This window comes from Mixophyes fleayi, chromosome 9, assembly GCF_038048845.1.
Source record: "Mixophyes fleayi isolate aMixFle1 chromosome 9, aMixFle1.hap1, whole genome shotgun sequence".
NCBI classification, from domain to species: Eukaryota; Metazoa; Chordata; class Amphibia; order Anura; family Limnodynastidae; genus Mixophyes; species Mixophyes fleayi.
This window is the reverse complement of record NC_134410.1, coordinates 109,632,459-109,656,352: the sequence shown is the minus strand read 5'-3', so window position 1 is coordinate 109,656,352 and position 23,894 is coordinate 109,632,459. Positions and strand designations below refer to the sequence as shown.

At 38.7% G+C, this 23,894-nt stretch overlaps 1 protein-coding gene across 1 annotated transcript; it reads right to left on the bottom strand.

Annotated features, from left to right (window-relative positions):
* Nucleotides 1-7,591: 7,591 nt before the first annotated feature.
* On the bottom strand, nucleotides 7,592-20,365 carry LOC142101863 (myosin-4-like). The gene is made up of 39 exons (XM_075186296.1): nucleotides 20,157-20,365; nucleotides 19,926-20,069; nucleotides 19,279-19,435; nucleotides 19,152-19,179; nucleotides 18,925-19,039; nucleotides 17,381-17,473; nucleotides 17,225-17,288; nucleotides 17,041-17,139; nucleotides 16,627-16,730; nucleotides 16,369-16,507; nucleotides 15,617-15,735; nucleotides 15,378-15,527; nucleotides 15,124-15,294; nucleotides 14,724-15,034; nucleotides 14,558-14,624; nucleotides 14,296-14,383; nucleotides 14,075-14,192; nucleotides 13,755-13,878; nucleotides 13,527-13,663; nucleotides 13,185-13,440; nucleotides 12,846-13,088; nucleotides 12,583-12,759; nucleotides 12,348-12,493; nucleotides 12,167-12,257; nucleotides 11,693-12,082; nucleotides 11,487-11,613; nucleotides 11,128-11,246; nucleotides 10,814-11,010; nucleotides 10,538-10,721; nucleotides 10,284-10,449; nucleotides 10,069-10,193; nucleotides 9,641-9,949; nucleotides 8,838-9,041; nucleotides 8,626-8,751; nucleotides 8,375-8,545; nucleotides 8,182-8,286; nucleotides 7,955-8,050; nucleotides 7,701-7,835; nucleotides 7,592-7,609 (listed from the first exon to the last, which is right to left on the bottom strand). Exons 1-39 carry the CDS (start codon nucleotides 20,355-20,357, stop codon nucleotides 7,592-7,594), a joined length of 5,814 nt encoding a protein of 1,937 aa, XP_075042397.1. The 5' UTR covers nucleotides 20,358-20,365.
* Between the last annotated feature and the right edge of the window lie 3,529 nt (nucleotides 20,366-23,894).

Here is a 23,894-nt window from a genome sequence, read left to right as displayed (position 1 = left end):
CACACAGTTGTTAAGAGAAACAAATTTGACTGCCATTCACATCTGCATGCTTAATGAACAGTCTGAGAGGAGTACAAGGGAATTAAGGAAGAAGACAGAAGTATTTGTTTACAGCACACACTACCACAGTGATGGCTAACCTGTGACACTCCAGGTGTTGTGAAACTACAAGCCCCAGCATGCTTTGCCAGCTACCAGCTAGTTATCTACTGGCAAAGCATGCTGGGACTTGTAGTTTCACAACACCTGGAGTGTCACAGGTTAGCCATCACTGCACTACCACAATACATGCAATGCCAAAATTGTGGCAGGCACCACCCACCTAAGTGTCAATAATGCTCGGACTTTAATAAACGCTGTAACTTCTGTAAAAACTGGAACCACTTCACAAAATGCTGCAGGTCCACAATGGCATCTAGCACGCCACATGAAACACTGAGGAAAAGCAGAGACCGAGTCTGTATCAGAATCTGTCAATGCGATATATTGTTAGAATGTAGGTCTGCTCATTGAAAAGGGAGAAGTCTTTACTAGTTTCTTTGTCAAACACAACAGAAACATACTGAAAATAAAAATTGACCCTGGTGCCAAGTGCAATGTCATGTCAAAAACTCTCCTGCACAGAAGAAACCCAGAGGCACTAACTGACCAGACAGATTTAGTAAACCCTGTGGCGTATGGAGGTCAAATCATCAAAACTATGGGCACAGCCACACTAAAGTTCACGTGTGCACCATTACAGTTTCACATCATTGATCGTGACGTCAGACCACTACTAGAACTGCCTGATAAAATGGACTTGATACACCTGGTAGCCGAAGTCCATATGATACAGACAGAAATTCCAGAAGTCAAGGAATTAAAAGATCTGTTCAACTGTGGTACCATTGATAAACTCCCTGTCATTTACCACATATGATTGGAGGAGACAATTGTCCCCACAGTCTGTGCATCCAATGCATCCCCGTTGCCTTGAAGGACAAAGTTCTTGCTGAACTAGACGGCATTTCCAACAATGCATGGAACAGCTGTTTGCAGGATATCTGTGTGAAATCATGGTTGATGACATCCTTATCTGGGTTTGGAAAATGCAAGAACACGATCAGCGCCTCCATCAGGTGTTGGAAAGGATCCGTGCCATAAACTTAAAGCTCATAGCGGACAAATGCAAGTTCTGGGTATCGGAAGTTTCATATGTAGATCACCTCCTCACAATGGGGTCAAGCCAGACCCTGAAAAGACGGCGGGCATTCAGCAAATGCCCTTCCTTGAAGGCAAACTCAGTCTTCAGCAATTCCTGGGAATGGCAAACTACTTGTTGAAATTTCTTCCCAACTACAGTGAGACAACTGCACCACTAAGACAGCTCCTGCACTATGATACAGAATGCTGCTGCCAGAGCCACAGCAGGCTGCAGTTGCAAAATTAAAACACATGTTAACAAGCCCTCCAGTAATTTAATGTGCATTTACTGGTGGTGATCATTACAGATGCCTCACAGCACGGACTGAGTGCAAAGAAACCAAAGTTTTAAAATGGTTGAAAGTGAAAGTATAGACAAGATTTTTGGGAATAGGTCAGTGTTGTTAGGCTGCTAAATGTCTTGGGTTAAATTGGCTATAACATTGCCTACAAAAAATGATCACATAGAGGAACTGATTAAGCAGTTGGTGCAGGCAATGCCAATCAGGTACAAGCCAATGCCAATTAGGCACACAGTAATGGTGATTTTCAGAAGGCCTTACGACTAATGGCAAAGAACATACAAAGGACCCAAATGCCAAGCCCCACCACACGGGAGGTGGTACAAAAACCTCTACAATACATGACAGGAACGGATGATGTAGAAGCCTACTTGGCAGTATTAGAGATGATTGCCGAAAGAGAGGTGTTGCCAGCGAAACATTGGGCAGAGGTGCTAGCTAATTTTTTGATGGGTGATCCTCAAAAAGTTTTCTTTGACCTTGATAATCCAGATGCTTTAAATTACTGGAAATTAAGGTAGGAGATATTAGACTGCTTGGGTGTAAGCAGCGTTGAATGGTCCTGAAGAGTGCAGGACTGGACCTGTTCCACTGACCTGCCTGCATGATCACAAAGTGAGGACGTAGCTACAACAAAAGAACAGACAAGTGTCCTTGTTCACCCACACCATTTGTTCTTTTAAACCTCAAAGGGATAGTGGAACAAAATAAAAGTAGATGTATGTGAAGTGGAAGCCTTATTAGGCTCTGGAAGTTTAGTAATCTTTTTGCAATCCAGCCTGGTGGAATCTGGAAAATTTAAAAGAACTTATGCTGTGGCTATATGTGTACATTGGGGCATTAAAATTTATTCCATAGTCCTAATAAAGTTTGAGACCCCAAATGACATGGTCTGACATGAAGTGTGGGTAGTCAAGTCCCTGATACACACTGTAATATTGGTGAGAGATTTTCCATATTTGTGACAAAAAAAATGTAATGGTGTTGTTAGAGCACAAGGTACGCTCTTTATGTCCAAAATCATGGCATTATGCTGATTATTAAAAATCAAACACTTACATACTTCTGTTCGTCATTCCAAAAGGATGGTCTAGTTGGGAGGTTTAATAAGACTTTGAAAAGTATGCTAAAAAAGAAGTGATAACTAAAATGGGAAGGACTGGGATTATCTATTATCGTATTTAATGTTTGCTATTCGGGAAGAGGCACAAGCTTCGCCCCTATTTGAAATGTTGGATGGTTGGCAGGCATGGGGACTTCTACAAATTCTTATGGTGACTTGGGAGCAGGAAGATACTCCCTATTGAAGTAAAATTTAACATTTTACTGCTATGCTAGATATAATTGTGTTGATAATGATAAGTGTAAAGGAACAAATGCAACATGCTCAAGAAGCCCAAAGCAGGATATATAATAGAGCTGCTAAGGTTAGGACTTAAACCCCAGGGACAGAGTGTTAGTAGTGATACCCCCTGTATAAAGCAAATTCTTGGCTAGGTGGCAAGGGCCGTTGGAAATAATGGAAAAAGTGGGTGATGTAAATTACCAATCAGGTAAATGAAAGCCTGAGCCAATATATTGTGTGAACCTGGAAAGTTCGAGTAGCACTTTGTTTAACAGTACAGTAACCGAGATCTACAAGTAAAAGTTCCAAAAATCAGTATCTCAGAAACAAGAGTGTAAAGAGTTCTTAAAAAAGAACCAGGTCTTGTTTTCTAAATTCCCAGGGTGCACTAGGGCAATAAAACATAACATTATAACTGATCTTATGGTATGGGTCCATCTCAAGCCTTACTGAGTTCTGGAAGTCCAGAAACAAGCGATATCAGAGAAGGTCCAGAAAATGTTAGACCTAGGGGTCAATGAAAAGTCAAAAAGTGAGGCTAGCCCTTTAGTGTTAAGTGTGGGTCAGTGTGTTTAAGCAATTTCTTTCATAAACTGAATGAACTGTCTAAGTTTTACGCCTATCCCTTGCCACAGGTAGATGAATTAACGAAGATGCTTGGACATGCCTGATATTATAGGTTCTAGAGCGTTCACTCATTGTTAGGCTTTCCCTATTTCATGTACCTATCTCTTTTTCAAACAGAGATCCAACATTCCAGGATCCAGACAAGCAGCAACCGAGCTTAAGAAAACTAGCAGTAGCAGGTAGTGAAAGCTGGAAGTACTGGAAGGAGAGAGCAGGACATCTGACAACAGTCCTGATTCTGGTGGAGCAGTCCTGATTTTGGGGGACTGCCCTGCCCAGTCAGGACTTTGTCACGATCTAAAGGATAAGGCCAGACTGTGCGCTCTTTATATACACAGCATTATTTATATACTACAATGTACTACACTATGGCACTTCCCATGTCCTCTGTGAACTGACCACTTCCTCTCTAATGACTGGCCATGACTCTCTGAGGGATGGCTGGTCCTCCATGTGGCTGACCATGTCCCTTTAGCCATGCACCGCTGCTTTGCAACAACGTAGACACTATTTCATGGGCCCCTTCCATTGAATTCCCCCTATCCTCCTTCATGCCCCACTCGGCAAGTGATTATACCTTGTCATAAACCTTGTTCATATATTTGGGTTTGTGTAAAAGGGACACACCAGTAATGCATATTGCACAATAAAAATGTTCACTCTTATTCTATACTACAACTGAAACATTACTGTGAATAAAGAAAAATAAATCTAAGCTCTTTCTAAAAGATTTACATTTGTCTTAAATGCTCTTATTTATATTACTTTCCCCACTTACTCCAGACTACAACACATTTTGTGAGGCAAAACATTCAAGTGATGAACAGTTATAACCAATTCCACGTGGTAGAACAACACACAATCTAATCCATTCATATACAGTATATACAACATATCTAAGCAATGATAATCCTTTTTTTGCTGGATTGCAGACCAAATATGAGCAAACTGATATCGGTTATCTCTAATGAATTGCTGCGTTTGGTGGACACATTGATAAATGTTCTGTGTATGTAATCATTCCCTCTGTACTGCGTCACACAGAGCAGAATGTAATAAATGATTAAAGACAGTGCCCCCAGAGTATGTCCAAGTCATGGAGCATGACTTATCTTCTCCCTTGCGGTGGTGCCCTGCTGCATTGCATCTACAACACAATTACAATCTCCAGAGTAGGAGGCTGTATTTCCTAATGGTTTAATCAGCGATATTACATAATCAAATGGATTTATTGTTTGGGTGCTATTATTATTTATGTATGTTAGTTAACTTGTTATAAACTTAAATAAAATACATAAGCACCTACATGTATGTTAATATTTCATATGAATGAGATCTACTTCACTAAAGCAAGGCAGACCAACCACAATCCCATCTGGGCTTTCCAATGGAAAGCATCTCTTGTATTACATCATATTTTTAAAATGATATGTGTTATAGCATAAAGGCAAATAAATTATTAATTAAAACCCATTAATGCTTTACACACTGCTCAATGTCCACATCACTTGCTATATACGTAGGCAGCTGGTACACAGCAACAACAATGCCTTAGGAAGAGTCATAACATTAATCACTGGGAACCCATAGCAAAATCTGGGTAGACCCAGTGGTGCAGGTCCAGTCACTCTGGAGGTCCTCTTTGAGCATGTGTGGGTGCCCGGCTCATGTGCCGCAAAGCCCTATTTATTCTCCCAGTTCCGCCACTGGCCTTAGGCAATTGATTCTCTGTACATAACTAATCTATTTAATTTTTTTTTTTTTCTTTTTTTTTTAATACTTTATTTGTAAAATTTGTATCACACATGTTATAAAGATTTGATATAATTCATTAAAGACTTAATTAAATAACATCTTAAGTAAATAGGAATAATAAGAACATCCCTAGATGGGGTGATAACATAATAGATATATATAGACAAGATATAATAATTGAAAGTTATTAATAAGTTATATTAGGAGATATGAGGGAGTGTGACTATAAATAAGGTAATACATTTATAAGGTAAAGGGGAATAAGGGGGGGGGGATTGAGACCTAATCTGGGACTCCTGGTGGACTGATATTTTGGGTTATGATTCTGTGTTCATCCATGTTCAATATTATTTATAGGAAAAGGGAGGATATATTTTGAGTTTGGTTAGGCAGTGGTTTGGGATCAGAGGAATTACTATAAATGAACCAATCGCTCCAGATATGAGAGAGTTTCTGAAAAAAAGTTCAGCCTATTTAAATAAAAATTAAATAGGCTGAACTTTTTTTCATATATGCCAAATGCCAAAATGTATTTAGGAGTTGTTGTCTTGAAGAGGGATCTAGGTTTTTCTATATATTTTGAACAAGGCATCTGGCTGCATTAAGAATCTGAACAGATAATTTCCAAGGATTTATTTAGAATATTGATAGGATATCCAAGGAGAAAGGACCATGGGTATTTAGATATATGGACATTAGAAATGTCACTAATCAAGGCAGCAAAATCATCTCAGAAAGAAGCTATTTTTGGACAAGACGACCAGGTATGAAGGAAGAATCCCTGTTCTCCACAGCCTCTCCATCAGATCAGAAGTAGATCCATATATTTGTCAGTCTGGTAGGAACTAAACACCATAGGGCAGCACAGTGGCCTAGTGGTTAGCACATCTGCCTCACAGCACTGGGGTCATGAGTTCGATTCCCAACCATGGCCTTATCTGTGTGGAGTTTGTATGTTCTCCCTATGTTTGCGTGGGTTTCCTCCGGGTGCTCCGGTTTCCTCCCACACTCCAAAAACATACTGGTAGGTTAATTGGCTGATATCAAATTGACCCCAGTCTCTCTCTGTCTGTCTGTGTGTGAGTGTGTGTCTATAGTAGGGAATTTAGACTGTAAGCTCCAATGGGGCAGGGACTGATGTGAATGAGCTCTCTGTACAGCGCTGCGGAATTAGTGGCGCTATATAAATAAATGATGATGATGATAGATAATATGTTTTATAGACATTTTATTTAACCAGGGATGAGCAAGAAGTCTTAGAGATCATTTTACGTATTGTTGCCCATGTATCTCTATCTGGCGGTCTGCTCAAGTCAGCTTCCCACTTGAGTTGATGGATTGGGGTGGTGGGTTCTCTAGAATAGATGAGAATATTACATAAAGTGGATATTATTCCTCTTTGTAGGGGTGAATGTACACATAAAGATTTCAGTGGAGTTAGAGGTCTCGTTATATCGGATTTAGGAAGGGAATTAACATAGTGCTTTACTTGAAGATAGGCTAACATCAGGAAAATCAAATTTCTCCTGTAACATAGGTAGTGAAATACATTGGTCTATATTTAAGACATCTTTCACTATCCCAATACCGTTCTCCCTCCAAACCCTGAATCGACAAAAGCATTGCCCTGGGCTAAAGGTGGGATTGTCCCAGAGAGGCTTTATAGGGAAATGGTTTGAGGTGGTTTTGAAATGAAACTTACAATAGTCCCATATCTGACAGGTGATATGATTTCAATAAGAGAGGTCTATTACTCATTGAAACCCCTAATGTTGAAGCTATGGATGGTGTGTGACAGTAGAAGGACTCCAAATCAACCCATCGAGGACCTTGGATATTATTTTATTTTGAAGTTTCTCATTTTATTTTTTTAAAAACACACTTAATTATTTACTAATTTTATTTTTCAGCTATAAGTATCTTCTTTTTATGCCAGATTATGCCAAATGTAACTTTATTTGTCATCTCTTACTGTCTTGTCTCAAGAGGTTTGGCTAAAACAAACTAATTATTTTTTTTTGTGCTTCATTGATCATTTGGTCCGTTAGTATGTACTCAAGATGTAGACTATGCCAACTCAAGTGATATTAATAAAGGTAGAATGCATAACTCAATCAGTAAAGGCAAGGAACGCCCAGATATGAACATATGTTTTGTAAAGTTTACCATTTCTGACAGGTTTAGTTGAACTTAATGATGAGGCTTAAAAAATCCCCTTTATACTATATTGTTCCATATAAATGCAGCATGACACATCTTTGCAAATTTCAAATATGAAATTTATTTAGGAGATGAATAAAACACTGGGGGGGAGGATAGAGAGGATTCAGACTGAGAAATTCCCATTTTGAGAGTACCTCAATCTTCAGTCAATAACTCTTCACTCATTGATTTCTTTCTGTAGATAAAAAAAGACAATGAATTTGTAATTTTTATATTCCTGGGGAAAAATGAAAGTAATTACAGGTGATACATGGGGAATATTTTACCTTTCCACCAATATCACGGCTCTTGACCCTCAGTTTGTTCACTTGGGACTCTGCAATGTCGGCCCTCTCCTCAGCCTCTTCAAGCTCATGTTGCACCTTCCTGAAGCGGCCCAGGTGGGTATTGGCCTGTTCCTCCTAAGAATTACAGCAGAGAAAAATCAAAGAACAATTCTGATTGGCAAAGTAGTACAGGCACCTTGAAAGGGTAAAAACTCATGACTAAATAACTTCAAAAGTAACAGGATTTTACTCACAGATTCCTCAGCCTGTCTCTTGTAGGCCTTTACTTTCAGCTGCAGTTTGTCAACCAGATCCTGCAGTCTCAGACTGTTCTTCCTGTCTTCCTCTGTCTGCAAAAGGAAAATGTTCAGATTTCAGCATTCTGTTTCATAAAACCATTAGTTACAGAGGTCTTTAACTGTTGTGTAAGTGTCTTGAATGACAAAGCTCAATTTATTTAAAAAAGCAAATTGTACTTTACCTGGTAGCTAAGTTCCTTTACTTTCCTCTCATATTTACGAACACCTTTTATTGCCTCAACTCCACGTTTCTGTTCATTCTCCAGCTCATTTTCCAATTCACGCACCTGTGGAAAACATATTAAATATGTAACTTTTGCTTACTACTTGTACAATCACTAAACTTTTCCAAAAGACTGTATAAAGTGCACTTACTCTGGATTCCAGTTTCTGGAGCTGCTTCTTGCCACCCTTCAGCGCCAGTTGTTCAGCTTCATCCAGACGATGCTGCAGGTCCTTCACTGACTGTTCAAGGTTCTTCTTCATTCTTTCTAAGTGGGCGCTGGTGTCCTGCTCCTTCTTCAGCTCCTCTGCCATGAGTGCAGCCTTAAGCAAGGAAGCAATATGTTGAGGCATTCAATTAAAAATGATTGGTGCTTAATGATAGCATGACAGAGAACACATACATCTGTGATGGCCTTCTTGGCTTTCTCTTCAGCATTTCTAGATTCCTGGACAGCTTCCTCAACTTCATTCTGAATCTGAGAAATATCACTTTCCAGTTTCTTCTTGCTGTTGATAAGGCTGGTGTTCTGATGGAGGAAATGTTTGATTTATTACATGTTCTGGATACATAGAATTAATACTCCTCTAGTAAATTATCAGTAGCAGACCTTACCTGGGAGTGAAACAGCTGACTACGTTCAGTGGCATCCAGAAGTTCCTGTTCTGCGATCTTGCGAGATCTCTCTGTCTGTTCCAGGGCAGCTCTGTTCTCCTCAATTTCAGCCTGTTGCAGGTTATTTCTACGTTCAATCACGGCAACCTGTTCCTTCAGATCCTCCTGTGCCCTCAGGGCATCATCCAATTGCAGCTGAGCATCCTGTTGGACAAAGAGTATGATAGTTATAGTAATATTTCAATTATTTTGTTAATAATTCACTAGTACTAGTGCATTTAGGTGAATGAGCTGATAGTGTATTGTTTGCATAACCAAGCAGAGAAGAATACTATATTAGGGAAGAGTGGGTACCACAGAAAATACCCACATTGATAGAAGTACAAAATATCTAAACTAAATAGGCCTGATTCATTAAGGAAAGTAAGGCATCAAAATGAGTAAGTTTTCTACTGGAAAAAACCATGTTACAATGCAAGGGGTGCAAATTTAGTTTATTTTTTTGCACAGATGAATACGGGCTGTTTTTTCATGTAGCACACAAATACTTGATAGCTTTTTTTGTACACTGGAATTTAAAGTTGCTCTAGAACATGCCTCACCCCAACTACAAATCTGCCATCACATTTTAAATTTGCCTCCCCCTCAAATGCAACATGATTTTGCCAAGATGCAAAGTTAATCATAATTTTTGCTTTACTTTCCTAAATGAATCAGGCCCAATGTGTTAAATTGTTTAATCAGTAACTGGTATATCGTGGACACAAAGTTACATGTCAGATGATGCTTTATGTTAGGAATACCTTCAGTTGTGTCTGCACGTTTCTGAGTTGTTTCTGTGACTCTGCAGCCTGGCGGTTGGCATGGCTGAGCTGGATCTCAAGTTCATTCAAGTCTCCTTCCATCTTCTTCTTCAGTCTCAGAGCATCATTTCTGCTCCTGATTTCAGAGTCCAATGTGCTCTGAATGGTGTCAATGACTCTCTGGCTGTTTCTCTTCAGCTGATCGATCTCCTCGTCCTTCTCTGCAATCTTCCTGTCCACCTCAGATTTGATCTGGTTCAGCTCAAGCTGGACACGCAGGATCTTGGCTTCTTCGTGTTCCAGGGTTCCCTTCGGAAAAATAAATACAGCAAACCTTTGCTCCATAATTATAACAACATAAATAAATAACATTAATACTGTTATGAGTAAATCTAAAGAATCTGCAGAAGACAGGTCTAGTCCCATACCTCAGCTTCCTCCAGGGCAGCCTGTAGATCGCCCTTTTCCTGCTCAATCTGCTTCTTTGCCTTCTCTAGTTCATTAATAGATTTTCCAATGTCACCAATCTGTTCAGTCAGATCAGAAATCTCCTCTGGAACAGAAAAATGGATTAAGCTTGTAGTAAATGAACAGTTCATAAAATATAATGTAACCAGCTTTGGATTTTAAGAAATAAACATACGTTGCAAATTCTTGTTTTCACGTTTTAGTGTTTCAACGTGTTCCAGGGCCTCTTCATAAGCATTCTTCATCTTGAAGATCTCAGTGCTCAAGCTGCGGGCCTCTTTCTGAGCAGCCTCCAGTTCAGCCTGACCCTCCTCGTATTTTTGCTTCCATTCTACTAGGACCTATTAAAATGAATAATAACAACTATACAAACTGCACAGTGAGCATGTAAGTTATAAAATTATCACAGTGGTGTATCTACAAATCTACCTTATCGAAGTTTTTCTGCTTCTTATCAAGAGCAGCTGCTGCACTGTTTGCTCTCTCCACATCGACCATAAGGTCCTCCACCTCAGCCTGCAGCCTCTGCTTGGTTTTTTCCAAGGAGGCAGATTTGGAGTTCACAGCCTCCACTTGTTCCTCAGCATCCTGCAAGCGCTGAGCCAGCTTCTTCCTGCACGTGTATTAAAAATATAATGTAAACATTCTTTTTAAGAAATTATTCAAAATTTGCATATTATTCAAGTTTGCTGGGTTAGAACGTACTTGGCCTCTTCCAGCTCCTCTGTGCGCTGAATGGCATCAGTTTCATATTTGGTCCTCCATTGGGCAACTTCACCATTAGCTTTAGACAAAGATCGCTGGAACTCAGCCTTGGCTTCTTGTTCTTCTTCATATTGCTCACGAAGCAATTCGATGTCATGGCGGGAAGATTGCAGGGCGTGGGCAAGGGCGTTCTTAGCCTGGAATTTAAAGATAAATTTTGTTGTTAAAATATGGCATCATGATCAGTATCGAAATTTATTTCAACGGGGCTGCCCTTCTGCTCCACGGGAGGTTTCTGTCCTCCCTGAGCTTACCTTTGATTCCTCCTCGAGTTGTCTCTTAAGTTCCTCAACCTGCTGGGTGAATCCCTGCTTTCCTCTGGAGAGCTGGGAAATCAGCGATTCCTTCTCCTCAAGCTGACGAGACTGCTCACCTAGATTTTAACAAACATCAATGTCATACAGTTTTAAAAACAATGGGTTTATTTACAAAACACAACTGTGAAGCAAAATAGACGTTCTAGTTAATTGACATTGATTATGTAAAAATGGCACCCATTAGATCGTATTGCGCACTTGTCAGAAATAGTTGAATCGGTAAGATGCTGAACGCTAAAAAAAATGGCAAAATGTTATTGAAAAAATATTTGAAAAAAATATATATTTTAAAATACCATTCTCAGTCTGGAAACGAGCCTTTTGGGTAGAGAGGTCATTAATCAAACGTATATGCTGATCATCCTTGGCCTTCACTTCACTGAGCTGGTCCTCAAGCACACGGTTCACTTTCTCAAGATTGGCCTTTAGGAACAGATATTCATGTTATTATTTACATACTTGTAGGTGAATAATTAAAAAAAACATATGGAGATTGCAGTACCTTAGATTTAGAGATGCTCTCCAGGTTACTGGCAAGGTCATCAACCTCCATCTTCAGCTCGCTCTTCTCCTTTTCTAGTTTTTGTTTGACACGCTGCAGGTTATCAATCTGTTCCCCAAGCTCAGCAACACTGTCAGCTTGTTTCTTGCGCAGAGCAGCAGCTACAGCTTCATGCTGAAGGGTGGATTCTTCCAGGTCACGTCTCAGTTTCTGGAACTCAGCTTCACGCTTTTTATTCACCTCAATCTGGGCAGATGATGCACCTCCAGCCTCTTCAAGTCTTTCACTTATTTCCTCTAGTTCCCTGGAGAGATCGGCCCTCTGTTTCTCTACCTTGGCACGAGCTGCCCGTTCAGCTTCGATTTCCTCCTCAAGTTCTTCAATACGAGCCTAGAAAACAGCAGTTGATTATTAAATTAAAGGAAATCTGTAATGCACAGTATTAAGATATGATTATTTCAGCCACTGCCATACCTGAAGCTCCTTGATCTTCTTCTGCAGTTGTAATCCCAGCGACTGCTCATCCTCTATCTTTCCTTGGAGTTGACTAATTTCAAAGTCCTTTCTGTGGATGCCATAAAATATAGATTAAAAAATTGCCCCATCAGTGTTATTGAAAGTTCTGTCAAAATAAAATAAAATAGGAAATACCCACTTTTTCAGTTTTTCATCTGTTTGTTGTTTCTCATTTTCAAGGTCCATGACTGTTTCCTGGGACAGTTTGACATCACCTTCAAGCTTTCGCTTGGCTCTCTCAAGATCAAGACGAAGTTTCTTCTCTTGTTCTAGGGAACCTTCCAACTATATCGATAAGAAATGTTTAATTTAAATATTATATATTCTTCAGATATGTATGCTGATTAAAGTGCAATATTTTTACAATTACTTACATCATCTACTTGCTGTTCCAGCTTTGTTTTGGCTTTTGTCAAAGAATTTACTTTGTCTTCTTCAGCTTGAAGGTCATCAAGTGTTTGTTGGTGAGCTTCCTGGAGAGCCTTCTTCTCCTTTGTGACTTTGGATACACTTTCGTCGAGAGTTGCCAATTCTTCAGTTAGGTTTTTAACCTAGAAAGAAAAGCAGAAAGATTAATTTAAAACATTCTAATGTGCAGTATATTGGAAGTGTGTAATGTCCTCTCTGTTTACTGTACCTTGTTTTCTGTTGCATGTTTTTCCTTTTCTACTTTAGCAAGAGTGAGTTCTAAGTCATCAATATCTCTCTTTAGCTCAGAGCATTCATCCTCCAATTTTCTTTTCTTGGCTGTCAGCTCAGCATTGCTTTCTTCCTCATCTTCAAGCCTCTCAGTGATCTCCTTGATCTTTGATTCCAGTTGTATCTTGTTCTTAATAAGACCTTCACATCTCTCCTCAGCATCAGCCAGAGTTTCAGATTCCTACAGAATAAAAAAATTCACATCAGCCAACTAAGTTTTTGTGTTGATATGAAATAAAGATATTTTTGAATTAATCTTGTGTATAAAACTTCTTACCGATTGCGATTGAAGTAGCAAATCATTCTTCTCTTGCACCAGGGCAATCAATTTCTGCTCTAGCTCCTTCTTCTTGGCTTCTGCCTTGATCAGAGCTTCTTTGGTCTTCTCAAACTCCTCTTTTATGTTTGCCATCTCCTTCTCATTTTCAGCACTCTTCAGAAGTGGCTTAATCTTGAAGTACAGCTTCATCCATGGCCAGTGTTTGACATTCATGAAGGATCTGATATTATACTGGAGGAGATATATTGCCTCCCTGTGTGAGAAATTGATAAAATATAGTAGTTCCTTATACAACTGGTACATTTGTAGTTCATTTTTGCAACACAAAATGAATGTTACCTTCTCTCATTCATCTTCTTAAACTCAACTCTCATTAAGTAAGCTCGGCAAAGAGCCTGAGTACGGGTGATCAGTTGTGCCAACTTTTCATCTCTCATCTCTTCCAGGGTACCCAGGAGACCAGCTTTAAAGAACACCTTAGGTAAAAATAAAATAATTTATAAATATTTTATAAAGTCCAAAAAAGGCAACGTGCTGAATCTACCGAGATGTCTGATAGCTATGTACCTTAGTATGTCCAAATTTGTATTGAGTGTGATCAACATCAATTGAGCCCAAGAGTTTCTCAGCAGCCTTCTTGCTGTCTATAAACTGCCCATCTGGAATTGCGCTGGCATTCAGCACCTTGTAACTGGCAAAACAAAGTGGGAGAGAAATATTAACCAGTTTTACTGGTTTTAAAATATCTAAATAAATTGTTAAATATATGATATGATTGTGATATATTGAAGTGTGATGCACCATTAACATTTCGGTACTTAGGATAATAAATTTAAATTTACGTTAATGGCTGTTTGAAATGTTCTAAAATTAAAAAGGAAATTTACCGTTGCTTAAAGTCTGCATAAATGATTCTGCTTGGGAATCCTTTTCTGCAGATTCTGATACCTTCCAATACACCGTTACATCTCAACTGGTGGATGATCAGCTGGTTCTCCATGATACCTGTCAGTAAATAATTTATTATTTAATAACAAAGAGCAACAGTTTTAATGAGGTCTGAATGTTATTTTTGTCAAGAAAAAAATATATATCATGTAAATTGTACCTGGAGTCTTAGTCTCATTGGGGATCAGACAGCGTACAAAGTGAGGGTGGGTGCTTCTCAAGTTGGTCATCAACTTGTTCAAGTTTTCCTGCAGCAGTCAAAAATAAAGTGTTTTTAGCATTATACAACATATATCTATTCACTCACATACTAATCTATGAACACACATAATTGCAAAAAACTACAAATTATACAGTAATAACTTAAAGCTGTTTCAGACATACACATCTTATATTGTATGGAGATTGACAATTATACTGACCCGAAACAGACATGACACAGTCTGGAATGAGCCTCCCTTCTTCTTCTTTCCTCCTTTGCCACCACTGCTAGCCTCTGTTTGTTAAAAATAATGTAACAGTCATCACAGCAATCTTCATTATCTAGAATTGTAAAACAACATTAACCAGAAACATTGTAGCAAAAACTCACCATCAGGATTATTGACGGAGGAGTAGAGGAAGGCCAACAGTTTGACTGAAGATTTCTGGTAGAGTTGCAGAACAGATTCATTCAGAGGGTCCTTATTCTTATCGAGCCAGCCAGAGATGTTGTAATCCACAGTACCAGCGTAATGCACAAGAGAGAAGTGAGCTTCAGCCTTTCCTTTGCCAGGCTTGGGCTTCTCAAAGTTCTTACACTTGCCCAGATGCTGTTCATACAGCTTGTTCTTAAAGGATGTGTCAGTGGCTTTGGGGAACATGCACTCCTCTTCAAGGATGGAGAAGATACCCATGGGCTGAAAGAATAATCGAAACATTGGTGAGTTCCAGAATTCCATGTCATTGTATTTTTAAGGACTAACTGAATTAGTCTATGTGAACTTACCTTCTCAATGAGCTCAATGCAGGCAGCCAGATCCATACCAAAGTCAATGAACTCCCAGTCAATACCTTCCTTTTTGTATTCCTCCTGTTCCAGGACGAACATGTGGTGGTTGAAGAATTGCTGCAGCTTCTCATTGGTGAAGTTGATGCAGAGCTGTTCCAAGCTGTTGAACTGCAAGTTACAGAAAGGAGATGTGGAACTGCAGTGTGACTGGGAGGATGAAATCATACAGCTATAACAGGTCAATAACTTACATCAAAGATTTCAAATCCAGCAATATCCAGCACACCAATGTAGAACTGTCTGGCCTGCTTTGTGTCCAGCTGTTGGTTGATACGGGTGACCATCCACAAGAAGAGTTTCTCAAAGATAGACTTGCAGAGGGCACCTACAGAGTTGTTGACCTGAAGAAAAGAATACAACCATTTGTTAATATACTGGAATATATAAACGTGTAAAACATTTCCCTGTCTTATTTCTGTTCTTAGTATACCTGTGGCACAGTTTGTCCCTTGGTGACAAACTCATTGCCGACCTTTACTCTTGGGTAGCACAAAGCCTTCAGCAAATCAGCAGAGTTCAGACCCATCAAGTAGGCAATCTTGTCAGCCACTAGAGATAGAACATACAACTTCAATTATTGTTGCAAAATCATGGATGAGAAAGATTTACAATTACTCTTGGTACTTATCCTGTATATAAAATTAATTTGCCTTGTTTGTTTGTTGTTTTGTCTGTCTGGTTATGCTATCAGACATCCCTGCACCGATTGGGATGAAACCAACGCAAGGTGGTCCAGTTGGATCCTGGCCAAGTTTTAGGGAGGTTAGGGTCTCAGTCTAACCTCCCATTGGTGTACGCTGGGGAGAACTTTGACCCGGGAGCCTGTTCAGAGCTTTCCATTGGATGAATTTGGATGAAAACTTCACAGACTGGTAACATTGGATCCCAGAGTACATACTAGGTGGTTGAGGTCCTGGTCGGACCTCCCATTGGTGTACTCTGGGCAGAACTTTGACCCGGGGAGCCTGTTCTGGGCCTTCCAGTGGATGGATTTGGATGACATTAAATATAAAAACAAAAACAACACTGGGCAGCCACCTCATGGGTGTATTGGAAGAGCTGCTATGTTGCTAATTATTTTTAAAGGTTGACAGTTATACCCAACTCATTGATAACTTAATAACTTGAACATTTAAACCCGGCAACGTTGGGTACTTCAGCTAGTGAAAAATAAGTACAAACCCTCGGTGCCGTCTGGCTCAGCCTGCTCCTCCCTCTGCTTCTGCTTGAACTTCATGTTGCCATGGTGCATGACAGCGCCGGTCATTTTGTAGATGCCGACCTTCTCTTCTGGATTGAATCCCAGGATGTCAATGGCGGTCTGTTGGATAATAATATATTAATACTGAAAATATAATAGTGTCCAACCATGGAATTAAACCCAGCAACAATAATAATTTAAATTAACAGCTCTAAATTTGAAAGTTCTCAACTACTTACATCGGTGGCTATGAACTCTTCCACATCATCAATACTCTTCACAGCAATCTCACCCTGACTGATTGAGGGGTAGTCGTAGGGGTTGGTGGTGATAAGAAGCATCTCTAAGCAAGAACATAATCCAAGCAGACAACATGACACATAACATTGTTATAAAGACATATCAGAATTATAGTGACTGAATCTGGAACTTTGGATCAAAGTATTCATCTGCTACTAGTGATCCAACAAAGGGTGCAAAATGAATGCAGATTCAGTAGGTACATAGCAAAGTATTACATTATGAAAAATTCTTATTGTGGTTGTTTCTAGTGTACTATAGTATAAATATTCATTATGTGTTAGACTAACATCCATACAGTCTGCAGGTCTCATCATTTCCTCATATATTGTGGTAAACAAAAGTGAACTTACCAACAATCTCTGGTTTCTTGTTGGTCATGATCTGGTAGAAGATGTGGTAGCTTCTCTCAGCTGAAAGCTGGAATGTTACTCTGGACTTCTCCAGCAGATCTGTAGACATGAAGTGTAATTAGCACATAAAGACATATAACAATATACAACATGAAGCAGGTATTATAATATATATTAGTCTTACATGTTTCAATATCAGCTGAAGACAGTTTTCCAGTTGTTCCAAAGTGGATTCTAATGAATTTACCCTAAACATGACAGAAATAACTCAGAAATCATGGTCACATTACCAAATTATAACACTTAAAATAGAAAAGAAAACATTTTTAAGAATACTTACAAAACGAGAGGAGTTGTCATTTCTCACAGTCTTGGCATTACCGAAGGCTTCCAGCAGAGGGTTAGCCTGGATAATTTGATCCTCCAGATTGCCCTAAAGTCAATATATATATAAGTGCGATTAGCATCTTTACAATAAAATCCATGTTTTATGATCAGTTTGGTAAATATGTGAAATAAGGACATGAAATCAATATAAACTGTTATATGACAAAAGTTTCTTGGATTTTTCTATAAAACAACACACTCATTTATTTTTGGTTTAACTAATAATGATGAGTTCTGGTGTAAAATCAGTGACTTAAGTGGGCATAAGCTATTTGACCACATATGAACAGGAAGACAGATAATTGAAAGCACTCAGTGTGATTGTCGTACGTCTACATTTTCTGCTGCAGAACATATTTACCGAATCCGGGAGGGATAAGCTGTTTCAGTATATTGGGCAGACTGATGTCCTTGATGAGCACAAGAACATGATGACTCTGGCACAGCTCACCAGGAAACTCTAACACCGTTTTTATTACACTTATTTTATCTATCATATTATCTCAATTTCAGAAACAGGAATCATTTTTGTATTATATTAGAATTTTCAGACACAGCAGAGAAAGGGACTGTAATCAAAACCTAAAAATATTTATTGGTGAACACAAGTCGCGTAAATCTCTATGCTGGCACCTAGCTCTTGACATTGGCACTCAGTGCATCTCCCTAATTACATAACTGATATAATGCAAAGTAGGCTGTTTGGATTTTTATAAGTGTACACTGCTCCCGTTACATTCCCAGAGGATGATATATGATACATTTCCTTGTGCTGTCCAGTCACAAATAATAAATATATGATAAGAATTTAAATGTGATAATATATTCAAATACATTCTGTCAGCGAGATAGACAGGATATATTGTTTTAAGTTGTTATGGATATAACAGAGAGTATAGAACAGTATTGTAATGTGATGTTCAATGCAGTGATATAAGTTACTGAGAACAAATAGGGTTAGACATTGTGGGTTTGCTCCGGGCGCTCTGGTTTCTTCCACAATCCAAAAACATACTAGTTGGTTAATTGGCTGCTATTAAATTGTCCCTAGCCTGTCTATGCATGTGTTAGGGAAGTTAGAAGAAGTTCTATTGGGACAGGGGCTGATGAGAGTGCGTTCTTTGTACAGCGCTGTGAAATTAGTGGCGTTATATAAATAAATAAATGATGACGATGATGATTAGTAAGAAGGACAAGGTCAATGTTCTGCAGATCTCTACCGGTCTACAGACCATTCTTAGGAAAGCTAAAAGGGGCGCATCTTCCACAAGATGTCTATTGGTCAATGTATGCCCACAACTAAAATATATACATTTACTCCTGGCTTGATAGGCCTATTCTTACATATGCCTTATCTTACCCAGCAAAAACTATATTTCTTTTGTGTTCTTCAAAATGTAATGGATTCCTTTAGATGTGATGTACTGTATGTTCATTTATTTATCTATCAAATACATAACGTCCACGTTCAAAGTCTGCCTAGAAGTGATAATTTACCTGCAAGCTGTTGCTGATTTCCTTCTTCTTACCAGCGTCTCCAATAGCTGCAATTGTTGCAAAGTACTGGATGACACGCTTGGTGTTTACAGTCTTTCCAGCACCGGATTCTCCACTGGAGGTAAAAGAGAGATAAAACAAATGATAAATAAAGAGGAGTAAAAGTGGATATGTAGATATAGATAAATAATAAAAAATATAATTAATATATAGGAAGTTTTACTTACGTAATCAGGACAGACTGATTTTCACGATCTGCCAAAAGAAGATGTGTATTAATTACATATTATTAAAATGTGGCTCCAGAACGAAGTGTCTAGCAATCATAAGTTCAGAATAATAAGATTGCTGTACCTGTTAACATGAACTGATAGGCGTTATCAGAGATGGAGAAGATGTGTGGGGGGGCTTCCATACGCTTCTTGCCTCTGTAGCCGGCAACAACCTCTGGGTTGTACACTGGCAGCCACTTGTAGGGGTTGACAGTGACACAGAAGAGCCCAGAGTAGGTCTGCAATGTAGGAAAGTACATCAAATGACAGAGTCCTTATGGGAAAATCGTGATATATATACTGTATTTAACTAAGCTTTATATTCAGAAGCGATCCTCTAGCATCTAATCAGCTAAGGTTGCCCAATGCTTGTATTTTAACAGGTTAAGTTGTTGCCATTCATTGAATTCATGCTTTTTCAGCTTAGAAATATTAACCAGCAAAAATACATCTGGAACTCTACTAGAGGGGTGGAAAATCCCAAGAGGAGCATATATCTGACCCCATTTGAGGTGTATCTCAATGGGCATTCCTCTTCCCTAGTTCATTGATTGTCCTCAATATGTTTAGTTCTAATGCAGAAAAGGCTTAAACATTAATATTTTAGTTCTTTGGGTTTTAGTGTTGATATGTCTTTTACAAAGATATTATATTTGTAACTTAAGTTTGACTTTAAACTGTATGAGATTGCTTCCTAAATATCCTCTCAGCATAAGAGTGAAGACTTACGTAAATCATCCAGGCTGCGTAACGTTCTTTGAGGTTATACAGCACAGAGGCCTCATTCAGGTGAGTCATCATGGCCATGTCTTCAATTTTGTCATACTTGGGGGGATTTTGGGGGTAAACTTGAGCTTCTTTCACAGTTACAGTCTGGAAATAAAACAATTCTTGTTTAGTTATTCCCACTAACAATTTTCAAGTTGAAATCTTATTTATTAGACATATTATTATCATTACCCTCCCATCGTCGGTCTTAACGGTGGTTTTTCCTTCTTCCCGAGCGGTGACTAAACCTTTCACGTAGAGTTCCTTCTGGTCATCCACATAGCAGGTATTCTTGGCATCAAAAGGTTTGTTCTGAGCCTCCAGTCTCTCCTTGTCAGATTTACGGAGAAACTGGGCGGCCTCCCCGAAAATGGACATTTCACCGTCACCCATGGTTGCTGGTTTCTGGAAGAGATTATTTTGTATGATTTAATCTTTTTTACAACATAAAACACACGCAACACACACTGATCTCTTATAAATGCTATTGTGAATTTTCTTCCTTAGATAGACTATTTTCAAAAGTGCGGCATAATTTATATGATTTGGGGTTGGGTTGGTTAATGAACTCTGCCAATTAAAGACATTTCTGATAATTAAATTTACTGGCATATTTTCAAGTTAAGATAATAATAATTGACATAGGTCCATATTTCCTTGTTCTCTGATATTGAAGCAATACTTGCCAATAAGTCAGTTAAAGTGCACTTTTAAAGTGTGTTGACTGTTATACAATGCTGCTATTTAAACATTAAATTCAGTGGGAAATTTTAAAGCGAGACTAATAAAATAACATAAGGGACATTTAATCAACAGTTGGTCCTGAACACTGAGATCAAATATTGTAATGGGTGGGTATCAGCAATTAGAGCATTAGTGAAGCATTTGAGAGAATATCAATTGTAAATTTGAATGAAACTGCATATAAGCTCCGTTATTTTATCCCATGCTAGGAATGATATACAAACTAATCTTGAAGTTTATATATCATCAATTCCACTGCAGAGCAACCTGCACATAGAAGCATTTAAATTACGATTGGCAGAGCATGGGTTAAGAATACGAGTGTATGTTGTGATTTTGCCAAGTCAACAATTTTTCTAACACCTCTATCAATACTGCCACTGGCTCATACAGCAATACTGCCTATATGTACAATACCCTACATTCATTGACCAATAACAATGGATATTTCCATGCCTTATCAAAGCATTGTAGCCAAAAACTCTTCAACAATTCAAGCTCTCACATTTTATTTTCTAGTTCCTAAGCTTTATACACATTGCAATCATTGTCAATTTATTATATTTACCAGTAAATATTATAATGTAACACTAAATACATATTAATCATAGAAAGATGGACACTACAGCTTATGTGCTTTCTTTACAACATACTGATAAAAGTTACATGAATAAGCATCAAACAACACTGGATAAAATATGCTCTATGTTTTCTTAAGATCAATTGGCTAGTCTTATCACAATCCAATTTAAGCATTTGTTCTGAATGGGCCCAATGGCAGACATATTGGCACGTATGTTGGATCATCAGACAAGAAGAAACATTGTACCCTTAACAATCCATTTGTTCAATCATCATCATCAGCTATTTATATAGTGCCACTAATTCTGCAGTGCAATACAGAGAACACACATCACTCCCTGCCCCATTGGAGCTTACAGTCTAAATTCCCTAACATACACACACAGACAGAGGGGGATACTAGGGTCAATTTATTATCAGCCAATTAACCTTCCAGTATGTTTTTGGAGTGTGGGAGGAAACCGGAACACCTGGAGTAAACCTACCCAAACAGGGGCAGAGCATACAAACGCCACAAAGTTAAGGCCATGGTCGGTAATCAAACTCTTGACACCAGTTCTGTGAGGCAGAAGTGCTAACCACTGAGCCACAGTGCTGCCCAGATATGATAGAATCTGTCCAATTCGGCCATTCACTTGTGTGAATAAATTGTAATAAGATCTGGTCAGATGGAGACTAACTTCATGTTTTTATCCAGCATTAGTATGAAGTATTACAAAAGTTCATTTGAACCTTTTTGGTTTGTCTAGTAAAGTATTTTAAATATTCATCTCTTATTCTACTGATATGTAGATATGTATTCCATTTATAGGTAGTTTAACAAAAGATGTAATTTCACTATACAAGCCACAAAACATGGACATACTGTAGCATTTCCTACTCTCATTTACAAAAATACACTAACGAAGCACATAAAAATATAGAAACTCACCTTTTATTGCAGAATATGATGAAAAGATATGTTGTTCTCCCCCTTGTAAAAAATTGTAAAAATGATGTGTAAACTTCAAGTGAAGAAAAACATTTTTGAAAGACATAAAACATGTATTTCTTTTAAAAAAAAAAAGTTACATATTTACTCTAGGTACATTTATATTATTAGAGTTGTATTAGTATAATATTTGGATGTTAAAATAATGTTGAAAATATATTAATTATATTCCCAATATTAACAATAATGCCAACATTTTTAATGCTGGCCATGTTTTAAAAACATATATATGCATTTTAATTTGCAAGAGACTCCATTCCAGTCTCTGCTTAAATTCACAATGACTTGCTTGTCAAGTCTTTACATTACAGACACAGGTACATACTACTCAATACTCACCATGAACTCAGATGCATCCACCTGCAGACCTCTGGCAAGTTTATATAGATTTCCCATCGTGTCTACTCGGCACTGTTCAAATAAGGTTGGGTCTTCAAATTTCTTTAACTGCGCAATGAGACCAAATCAGGTAGTGATGTCAGTTTATCACCAAGTAAAAATAACCCACATAATTTAACAAGAGTCCCGGAATACTCTGCAACTGCTCTCTTAAACATTTAACTTGTATTAGGATTAGTTGACACATGGCATGTTTATAGGCTAATATGTCATGTGTACATTTTATGTGTACACATATTTAAATACACCGATCAGCCACAACATTAAACCATCTGCCTAATGTGGTTTCCGTCTAAAACAGCTCTGACCAATCAAGGCATGGATTCGACAAGACCTCTGAAGCAGATATTTTAAGTCCTGAAACTTGCGAGGTGGGGACTCCATGGCTCCAACTTGTTTTTCCAGCACATCCCTTAGATGTTCAATCAGATTGAGATCTGGGAAATTTGGAGGCCAATTCTGGGGAATTTGGAGCCCAATTCAACACCTTGCACTTTTGTCATGTTTCTCAAACCATTCCTGAACAATTTTAGCAGTGTGCCACGATTCATTATCCTGCTTAAATAGGCCATTGCTGTCAGCGAATACAGTTGCCATGAAGGGATGTACTTGGTCTGCAAAAATGTTTAGGTAGGTGGTACGTGTCAAAGTAACATCCACTTGAATTCCAGGACCCATGGTTTCCCAGCAGAACATGATGCCCAGAGCATCACACTGCTTCCTCCAGTTTACCTTCTTCCCATAGTGCATCCTGTTGCCATCTCTTCCCTGGGTAAACGACTCACACACACCCGTCCATCCACATTATGTAAAAGAAACATGATTCATCAGACCAGGCCAACTTCATTCATTGCTCCTGGTGATCATGTGCCCATTTTAGGCACTTTTGGCGGTGGACAGTGGTCAGCATGGGCATTCTGACCGCTGTGCAGCAACACAGCTCCATATGCAGCAAACTGCAATGCACTCTGTGTACTGACACCTTTCTATTATAGCCAGAATTAACTTTTTCAGCAATTTGTGCAACAGTAGCTCTTCTGTGGGATTGGTCCAGACGGGCTAGCCTTTGATCCCCACTGGCATCAATGAGCCTTAGGCACACATGACCTTGTCATCAGTTCACCGGTTGTCCTTCCTTGGACCACTTTTGATAGGTAACAATCATTGCATAACGGCAACACCTCACAAGACCTACTTTTTTAGAGATGTTCTGA